This window comes from Vitis riparia, chromosome 15 (assembly GCF_004353265.1).
Source record: "Vitis riparia cultivar Riparia Gloire de Montpellier isolate 1030 chromosome 15, EGFV_Vit.rip_1.0, whole genome shotgun sequence".
In the NCBI taxonomy this organism is placed as follows: Eukaryota; Viridiplantae; Streptophyta; class Magnoliopsida; order Vitales; family Vitaceae; genus Vitis; species Vitis riparia.
In genome coordinates this window covers 8,991,625-9,002,617 of record NC_048445.1, presented here as the reverse complement: position 1 = coordinate 9,002,617, position 10,993 = coordinate 8,991,625, and the positions used below count along the sequence as shown (strand labels likewise).

Below are 10,993 nucleotides of genomic sequence, written 5' to 3'. Positions count from 1 at the left end.
AATGCAAGTCATGTAGGCCTGGATGCTTAGATAAATATTAATGCAAACATGGACAAAAAAAAGTGAAAATTGAAATCATAATATATAAATATACTAATGAAACCTCACCATGTCATAATTTTAAGGGTTTTATCCTAACAATTCCTTTCTCATAGAAAAGTAACTATTGACCCCAAAAAAAGGTCAATTAGATTAAAGTAGTTGTAGGTAAGCTATATGCCCTTAAAAGCACACTATTGAAGACCTTGGCATAGTTATAATCATATCTTTAACCTTCATTAGAAATTATCCATTTATCAAAAGGAATGACCTTTATCAAAAGGAAGTAAGAATATATTGTGGCCCCATCAAAATCTAACCATTGACCTACTGAGTGATTTGTTATAAAAAAAAAACATAAGTTTTAAATAAAAGATTTTACTTTCAACTATCTTATATTTAGTTATTTGAAAAAGAAAAAAATTAAGGCAATGATTAAATATCTATGGAAATCTTAATCTCCACTTTTAAAAGTACATAGAAAATCTAGACCTTTGGATGTAAGTACAAAAAATGAAACCAATGTATAAATTAATGAGATTAGGTTATAAGACAATAAGACCTAAAAGCATATACCTCTTCCATTTGAAAAATATCAAAATTTATAACAAAAATTATTGAATTCTTTGAAATAATTTTAAACGTTTAGATTAAAATTATTGAAAATTTCTAATGATTTTTTTCTTTCTATTTTTTAATTCTTTTGAAAATTTCCTTTAAATGTTCTTAATAATTTTTTTATATAAAATTTAAAACTTTTTATTTTTAAGTATTCTTAGTATTATGGTTGTTTAATTTGATACATTTTGATAATAATTTGATACAACCTTCACCAACTATAGTTGCATACCTCTATTCGGTTTCCACTATCTCACATATGGCTAGAAATGTCAAACTAATATTAGTATGATTGACTTCATCATCAAAAACTTCAAACATCTCTTATCATCATGTTGAACATTCTCACATCCCCCACTTGAATAATCACATTCTCTTTCTTTATTTTCATCATCATCATCTTCCCTATACCCATAAGTTGATGGAACAAGGACACTACTTGGCCCACAATCATTATCTCCAAGTAACAAATGCATTAAGCTACCAAATGATGGATTTCTCAAAGACTCAATCAACACTTCTTCAACATACAATTCAATTTCACCCATCAACTTACACAAGGTTAAAACCTATTTTCTCTTTCCATAGGATACTACTTGCAATAAAGAACTAATTGCAAATGATTTCTCCTAATATAGCCCTAGATTATATCACATCCATTAACTATTCAAACGTAGTCTCAATAGCCACATTCATGGGTACCATCATAGCTCTACTCAACATTAGTTTGTGATCAAAAAATATTATTGGAATGATACAAGACATGATTTACTTGCACCAAGGACATGGATTCAAAGTTTGATTTTGTATCAAGTAATAGTTTGCCATACAAAATTTCAATCATGGAACTCTAGTTTGTTTTGGACATTTTTTTAGTTAAAAGGTTACAATTAATAACTAAGAAGATGATTTTAGTGAAAATGTTACAAAATATCAGCTAAGAAATGGGTCAATGACTAAAAAGGTTACATTGAATAATGGACTATACAAATGACAAATAAGCAGGGTGATGGAAAAATCTTTTCCCACAAGGATATCAACATCTATCAATTTGGGTGATCATGATTATGTTTGGTTTTTTCCCATGATTGTTAACTCAAGATATTTTTTTACAAACAATGGAGCAATGAATTTGATGGGTCCTAACTCTAGTATTTGCATTTACAAATATAGAAATTCTCTTCAATGGAATTCATTGGTAGAGCTAGCTAAGGACTAGGAGTCACAGGAGTTTAGAGTCCTTAAACTTATGTTTAAAGAGAATTTCTACTGCACTTGTCTCTCCCTTTTCTGTTCGCCTAAAATAATTCCTCTATTTGTGCCCCTCTTAGAGCACATTCCTAACTTGTATATCGTCCCTCCAATGTATACCATCCCTCCAAATGTAAACCTTGGATTTTGAAAGAAAAATGCAATACCTAACTAGATCTTAAAAGGGTTATTATGCTGATGCTAGTCCAGCACAAGTAGGGTCCTAGAGAAGTTGAGCAGGGTGTGGTCTCAACCTCTGGCATTTTTGCAAAAAATGGCTGCTCTTAATACTTGGACCCTAAGCATTTGCTCTTGGTAGCTCTAGACATTGACTATTACACCATACAAGGGCTCCTACGTATCTAAATAAATCTCTCATGCACATATGTTAATCCAAAGACAAAAAAAGAATGGATCTTAACTTGTTTCTTACTATAGCATTGAAGTATACTTTTTTGATATTTAGGAAAAAACACCACCAATTAGATAGTATTCATGTATATATTTTTAAATAATATTATTTTATGTTATAATATCATTTATTATTTACCTTTGTACCTTGATTTTATGTACTTTTATTCAACAACTTAAATTCATTATACATATTCAACAATCCATATCTTTTGTTTAATAGGTATCAATACAGTACCTTAGCAGTTTCCCCGTAACTTACATTTATAAAAAATAGAGAGAAAAAGACTCCAAAGACAATGTCACATGACATGAGGTATATAAGAAATGAAAAGAAAAGACATCTTAGTTTGTACTCGATACTTGAACAAACAAAAAAAAAAAAAACCTTATTTGATAATGAGAAAACAATTCAAAAAATATGATTTTTTTTATAAAATCTTTTAATTATTTTTACTCGTTTCCTTAAGGTTGTTTTAGAAAATAATTATATAAATATGAAAAATAATTGGAAAAAAAAATCCTATATGAAATTTTTTTTTTTTTAACGTTTAAAAACGTAAAAAAAATAAGTTTAAAAGATATCAAGTTTTCAAACAAACTTTTATGATACAAAACATCATAAAACATTTTTAAAAAACTGATTTTACAAAATTATTTTTGAAATATTTTCAACAAAAATATCTTCTATATCTTCTTATAAAAATAATCTTTTTATTCTAAAGCTTATATGAAAATAATACAAATATTGAAGGAAATTCATATTAAAGATTGATTACTTTCCAAGTTCATATATAAGAAAGACTACTTTCTTAACCAATCACAATTGTAACCCTTTTGTTCATTAACCAATTTGTTTTAAAAGTGAAAAATCAAATGATTTAAAATGATGGAATCTGTTTATTTCTACGGAAGACAAACTAAATTGTTTTATTTATTTATATATTTTAACCCATATGAACAAGTGAAGGTGTTTATGTTGATCACAAATGACTTGGTTTTACTTTTGCCCAATGGCAAGAGTGAATGTTGTAAACTCAAATTTCAATCTACATTGCGACACATTAAAATAAATGAAAAAAGGGAAAAAAAAAAATAGTTAACGTCGTCCATATATATTGAGAATCTAATGTTGTAAACTCAAATCAAATGACTGTTTTTAATGAAATCAACTTATTTTCTTATTTTGTTTTCAATAACTAAAATAATTCTTTATTTTAAAAATAAATAACGCTTTAAAATTGCATGAACAAACGGACTCTAAGGTTGAATTGTGATAGAGATTAGGTTTTTAGTATGATTTTGAAAGTTGAAAATACAAATAAACTCCTACTCAAAAGATTTAATTTATCTTATTCATTGTATAATCCGAACAACAAATTGAAATTTCAGTTGAATACTTGATATGGATATGAACACGGACATTAAAATTAATATCTCATATTTCCCCACTCCAACTCTCGTTATTATAGTATATGTAACTATCGCATATAATCAGTAAAATAAAAAATATAAATACCCTAACACTATCCAAAATAGTAAAAATAAATTAGTAACGCCACAAGTGATATTTTAATTTGTGGTTAATGAAAAAAGAGTCCGATTTCAAATATATTGGAAATTCATAGGGCTATATGATTTACAATCAAGAATCAAAAAGAGGTGGGTGTGACGAATATTTACTCTGTGATGAAGTTGCTTGATATTATATTGTCTTCTTAAGCTGCCGGAGATGCTCTAGGTCTTTCAGTTGTGCTTTCAACTGTACGTACTCCCGCCGCATCCTCTCAATCCGAGCCTCTACCATGAACATCTCGTCCTTGAGGTGATGAATCCGCTTCTCCAACCATGCGACCGCTTCCGACGATCTTTCACCTGAACCCGAGATGTCCATGCCACTCATGTAGCCTGCTTGGGAAATGACCTGGACTCTCTGGGGTCTGGCTAACAGCACAACTATGCTTAACTGCAGTAAGATGTAAGCAGGATGTGATTCATGCAGATAATTCGGGAATTCTGAGGGCATGTTTGGAATGTTGGAATAGAGAATTGGAATGGGAAATCCGCGATATTCTGATTTGTTAATGTTTTAAAACGGGAATAGGAGTCTCATTGTCATGGATATCAAATCCTATTCTTACTAGGATTTTGATTTTTCTCTTCTATATGGTATTATGATATACCTTCATTCTCATCCTATTTCAATTTCTATTCCCACATACCAAACGCACTTGTGTGCTGGCAACAAGAGCAGTAGTAATTTTGATTAATTTCTAGAGAAACTGAAGAAATGGAAGAAGCATACCTGCATCAGGAGGAGGATCAGAACAAAGGTGATAAGGAAGAGTAATTGAAGATGTCTTTGATTTTTCAAAGTCGAAAATTTCACCATCCATTCGCTCAATAGAGATGAAAAGGAAGTAACTGTATTTCCTTGTAAGAGATTACCATGGTTAACATCCCTAGAATCGCACATATGAGGGATCTTTGAAGAGTTGGCTGCCTCATGTGACCTTTCTGAAGTTTCCTCCATCTCTACTTGCCTTTCTAAATGAGCTCGACTGTTCTCAGCAGTGCGAGTGCTGCGAATTTCCTCTGCTTTGTGAAAAAAAAGAGATGGTTAAGTGAAAATTAAAGAATCTATTATCGTGTTGTCATGTACAGAAAGTTTTCAATAGTCTGACCTTGTTTTTCAAGGTTCTTTTGCTTCAACAATTCATGTGCCTGAAAGAAGGGTAAATATGCAAAATCTTGAATGGATGGTCAAACTCTGATAAACTGAAAATTGAAGAACAGATGTATTAAATAGGGAGAAAGAGAATACAAGGGATATCCAGATCGCATAAGCTTCTCGACACTCTTCCACAGTGGACTGCACTATTTTCCCTGTAATGGCATTCACCGAATAAGTATCAGTCAATTCCATATTTTAAAAGGCCAAGCATACAAGTATGCACATTAAATAACCACACACTGAATAAATAAAATAAGCATGACCCTAAAATGGACTGCACATGAATAAGTTAACTGGAAGATGGTTCCAGGAGGATTGAGCAGCGAACATCTTGAGGCCCAACTGACATTGAGCAACAGGCCAAGTCTTCAGAAGCTCCTCTCTGATAGTTTTATGGCACTCATGAGACACATCATAACTTCAGGATCATCTTATGGAGCCACACATCAACCAATTCTTTTATATATATATATATATATATATATATATATATATATATGTATGTATACATATGTATCAATCTTTCTGTTTGAATTTCATTGTTCTGGTTGAATTTCATTAACACGAGCATTTGTCAAAACCAATGCTAAAACTTAAAAGAAAATCTCAGGTATCACTTCTCACCTTGACAGAAGTCTTAACCTAGGAAGGATTTTGAGATATTGGCCTACAAAGTACCTTCTGATAATTTCTTTGGGAGTGTTCATCAGTAAATCCAGATCTATAAAGTAAGTTTAAAAAATTGCAAGCATAAATGTTCATCAAAATTTTTATTGAATAACAATTCCAAATAACAATTTTGCTCCTTAATTTTTCCTTAGTTATTGAAACAAAAATAAAAAAAAAAATTGTACATTAAATATAACCTTTACAACAATACCTTTTCTATGCCTTCCATAATAAGAAATAAATGTACAAGAGACTATAGTTTATTTTCAAAATTTTTATTCATATTACTTTTTTACAAATAAAAAACATGGACTCTGTCATTGACATCTAGGATAATGCCTTACCTTATCCTTTCAACATTCATCTTACATCATCTAACAAGCATTCATATCAGATTACAAAAGTATTCAATTCAAAGTAAACAACAACAAAATAATCCTTAGGACACCATCCACTCAACAAAGCCTTAAATCCCAGCTACTTGGGCAAGCAGCAAAAATCCTAATTATTTGTGGAATGGTATACCTTTATACTTTGATCAGCATTTGTATATGTGGGAATGATTTTTCATCCTTTTTGTACTTACCTTTTAAGTGCAAGAAATTAACATACACAAACACAAACACGAAAGCACATCAACTAGACATTGCATGTTATATTGAATTTACAGTGTACAAAAGTAACTTTTCAACATATACAACATAACTCCCAAATGAATCCTACATTTTGTAATTTTTCAAACAATGAAATGTCTTATAACTTAAAAATTTGCATTGAATTAGTGAAAATGGGTTTTATGGTTTTATTATAATAGAGCTTGCAACATTAGATTTTAGAGGACAAGTAACATAGTCCTTCCCACAAGCACTACATTATCACTGCTACATGGGCCCACCAATAACTAAATTCCTGGTTGTATAACACTTTTGAATGCATCATGATAATTCTTCCAACATGGACCAGGAGAGTATATGTAATGGGTAAAAGAAATATATGAAAGTAATTCAGGTTCAAATATGTAAATTTCAAGCTTCTATTATTATCAAGCATGATAAATGACCAAAGCCACAAACAAACAAGACAAAACAAATAAATATTTGCAGAGGCACACCTTTCCACATGGTTTTCTTGGAAAAAGCCACATTCACATATACCCGCAAAATGCAGCCTCCATTTGATTCATCACCATCACTCTCCACATTCCAAAGCCCCTGAGGTATTAAATCGAAAAAAAAGAGAAGTATAAATGCATGATAATTTCAGTAGTTCTCCAAAACTGCAGAGTAAAATACAGTTCCAAAAAATTCAGACATTAACAAATAATTATGAAAAAAAAATATTCATGAACTGACCACCCCCAGACATTCAAAAACTACCCATACAATATACTGTATGGATTAGCGTTAAGGCTTTAGCCTAAGTGGGCCAGGTCTACATTGTCAGCTTATTACCGACCAATTTAATCTAATTTAACATGGTATCAGAATCTTAGTATTTCTGGAGGTTCTAGGATTAAATCTCACTTTTTATTTATTTCCTTATTCATTAAATCCATATTGAGTGAAAAGAGGATACAAGTGGGGCATTAAAGCTACTAGCCTAGAGTGCCAATCACTGTGACATGTATTACTGATGCATTAAGTACTTAACAACCTAAGCTTAGCATCAGTTAATGATTTAACAGTTACTACAAGTAGGCAGGATATTGTATGTAGATACCTTCAATGGAAGGACATTTGTCCAGACATTTTTAGTATTTGTGAAATCATGTACTTATGCTACTGCAGGGACACTCTTATCCTGAGGATAAGAGTTAAATCAAATTTCTGAGGATAGCCATTTCATTCATTTTGTCTTCTATCAATGTCTTCCCCTTTTCTTATTTCTCTCTTCTATTCTTCTCTTTTTCTGTTTTTACTCTTTGATTCTACATTTCCTTTTAAACTAAGCAAATCCTAGGACTCTGCAGGCCTTCTAAACCAAACATTTTTTCTCCTATTTTTGTCTGCAACAAGATGTAGATACTTCAGCAATCCCTACAGCTGTGCTTTCATCCAATCATGTTCCTCATTCTTTCCAGAGACCAAAGCAGAAAAGAATGATATGGCATCCAGTAGACAGTCTGTAAGATACCAACATCAGCCATAGGTAAGCAGATGCCAGCTTTAAATCTGTCGATGAAGCCAAAATACACTGATTTGTCTTTACTATCTTAAACCATAAAGCAACAGAAAAGAGACTAATTCAGAAGGATAAGAGGTTAGAGATTATATTATAGCATGAATATTAAATTGGAAGCAGCAGAAGTATCAATGAAAAACCAGGAAGACAGAACAGAACCTTGAAACTTGTCAAATGATGGAAGAAGGAAGAATATGAAAATTAAGAGCAGAACAAAGGAGGGCAACTTAGACATTGATCAGAAGGTTTGGCACTACCCATGGAGATCAAACTCAAGTGAAAATAAGGTCATATACACCAGAGCATAGAAAAATCTCCCAAGAATATGTTCTTGACTTCAGTTAACCATCACCATCAAGGTGTTAAAGAAGGTTTGGCACAACCAATGATCAATAAAAAATAAGCTAAATATACAACAAAGCATAGAACAATCTTGCCAGAATATGTTCTTGATTCCAGTTAACCATAAAGGCTAAATACAAATGTCGACACACACAAAATCAACTTAACATCAAATGTGTAATGTCCAAAGGCTTTGGAGGTCCCCATTTTTAGAGAAGGTTTGGGTTGGCTTTAAATTTGATGTGTCTGGATAAAGCATCAGAACCAGATAGTTTCACAATGGTGTTTTAACAAATATTATTCAGACTTTGTTAAGGAATGAGGTGATAAATTTCTTCATGGAGTTCTATGGGAGTGAATAATTCGAAAGAAGCTTAAATGCCACTTTCTTGGTGTTGATACTTAAGAAGGAGAGGCAAAGCATTGAAAATTTTCAGGCCTAAAAGTCTGGTAAGCAATCTACATAAACTGCTTGCCAAAGTTTTGAAAAATAGGCTGAACAAGGTGGTGAAAAACAGTTGTTTCAAATTTACGGAATGCTCTGCTGAGGGGAAACAAATCTTGGAGCGATGCTATTTGCTAAATGAAGTTATCCATTCAGGGTTGAAGAATGGTTTGATGGTATAATATGTAAGTTTGACATAGAAAAGGCCTACAATTTGTATCAATTGGGCCTTTCCATTAGAGATCCTTGATACAGCGTTCCTAATGTGGACAAGTAGGTGGCTGAGTTGGGTTGTAGGAAGGGGGATATTTTCACTGTGTACTTAGGTCTTCCTCTAGAAAGCCCTCTATAAATTGAGGGTTGGTTGATATTCAATGGAAAAAAGGGTTCATCGAAGGCTAGCTATATGGAAAATGCAATATTTTTCTAAGGGTGAGAGACTCACTCTTTTAAAGAGCATTTTGTCAAGCTTGCGCACTGAACATGTCTCTTTTTGTCATGCCCAAGAAGGTGAGCGAGAGGATCGAGAAGATGCAAAGAAATTTTTTGCAGGGTGAGGGTTTATTAGAGAAAAGGCCACATTTTGTGAGATGGGTGATTACTTGCAAGGAGAATCGTGATGGAGGCCTTGGAATTATAATCCTCCCAATTCTGAATAGCGCTACTAGGTAAGTAGAGTTCGAGGTTTGTCTCAGAAGATGAATCCCTACGGAAGAAAATATTGTTAGCAAGTATGGAGAGGAAGATTGGGGTGGGCATCTAGGGAAAGTGAGGGTGGTTTTGGAGTAAGGTTATGATAGACCATGAAGAGAGTTCAGGAGAATATTAAGAGCAAAACCTTATTTAGCATGAACAATGGTAGAAGGGTGAAGTTCTAGAATGATAAATGGTGTGGTGATTTATTTCTAAAAGAGTCCTTCCCTTTTTTGTGTACCATAGTTATGGAAAGGATGCTTGGGTTGCAAATCTTTGGAATCATCAAGGTAAGAGTGGACATAAGAACCCTCATTTTTTAATGAATTTGAATGACTAGGAGATGGAGAGGGTCAAGGCCTTCTTAAAGCTTTAAGGTAAGTTCAGGAGAGTATTAAGAGCAAAACCTTATTTAGCATGAATAATGGTAGAAGGGTGAAGTTCTAGAATGATAAATGGTGTGGTGATTTATTTCTGAGAGAGCCCTTCCCTTCTTGTGTACCATAGTTATGGCAAAGAATGCTTGGGTTGCAAATGTTTGGAATCATCAAGGTGAGAGTGGACATTAGAACCCTCGTCTTTTAATGAATTTGAATTACTAAGAGATGGAGAGGATCAAGGCCTTCTTAAAGCTTTAAGGTCAGGCTATGAGAAGGGATGAGAAAGATAAGATGGAATGATGGATGCAAAGAATGGTAAATCTTCAATTAAATCCTTCTATGATTTTTTGGGGCAGGAAAGAGCAGAAGAGTTCCACGTGTTATTTAGAATTCAATGGCTCCGACCAAAGTAGGATTTTTCCCATAGAAAGTTTATAGGGGAAAGGTTTTGACTTTGGATAGGCTACAAGGGAGGAGATGGTCTCTAGTGAATCAATGTTTTCTTCATAAGGAGGATGTTGAGTCAGTAAATCATATCTTTCTGCATTGAGCTTAAGCTAGAATGTTATGGAATTTGGTGTTTTCCTTGTTTGAGATTGCATGGGTTATGTCAACTCCAGTAAGAGAAATCCTTTTAGGGTAGTATGGTTGTTTTGTGAGAAAAAATGAAAGAAAGTTTGAAAGGTTATCCCATCGTGCACGTTTTAGTTTTTATGGAAGGAAAGGGACTGAAGAACATCTGAACATTCAAAAGCAAAGTGATGTCTAATCAAATACTTAAATCCACTTTTCTTTGTAATCTTTTATTGTGGGTTAGAATGTGCATAGATGGGGGTCTCCTAGTCATGATAGATTTTAATTGTCGGTTAAAGTCTTTGTGAAGGGACTTCTGTTTTTCATACCCTGGCTTTTTTTCACTCTAACTTTTGGCATATTTCGTTTACAACTGATGTACTTTGTTGCACTTTTTGTTAGGTGCTATTATTATTATTATTATTTTTTGGCTTGCATATAAAAAAAGTGTTTCTGTTTAATATCAAAAGCTGGAAACATTAAGTTATACTAAGGATGAAAAAAGATTGATAACATCCTCGATTTCTCCATTCAAATATTTGTAATTTAGGGGTATTGATTATTGAAGTAGAGGGTGCAAATATTTCATCAATATTTGATTTTCCTCTTCTACAAATGTCATATAAGTTTTGAATATAGCATAAGGAGAAATTCAAA

General features: G+C 32.5%; 1 protein-coding gene across 2 annotated transcripts in view; it reads right to left on the bottom strand.

Annotated features, from left to right (window-relative positions):
* Positions 1-3,845: 3,845 nt before the first annotated feature.
* LOC117932126 (protein VASCULAR ASSOCIATED DEATH 1, chloroplastic) overlaps positions 3,846-10,993 on the bottom strand; it is a 40,735-nt gene continuing 33,587 nt past the window's right edge. The window contains exons 14-18 of one of the 2 annotated variants that reach the window (XM_034853183.1): positions 6,834-6,933; positions 5,144-5,205; positions 5,004-5,043; positions 4,625-4,914; positions 3,846-4,285 (exon numbers count right to left, since the gene is read on the bottom strand). In XM_034853183.1, coding sequence (XP_034709074.1) covers positions 4,025-4,285; positions 4,625-4,914; positions 5,004-5,043; positions 5,144-5,205; positions 6,834-6,933 — 753 coding nt within the window. In that variant the 3' untranslated portion in view covers positions 3,846-4,024. Of the gene's footprint in view, positions 4,286-4,624; positions 4,915-5,003; positions 5,070-5,143; positions 5,206-6,833; positions 6,934-10,993 lie in introns of those variants that run through there. The other variant, XM_034853184.1, reaches the window with a different exon arrangement.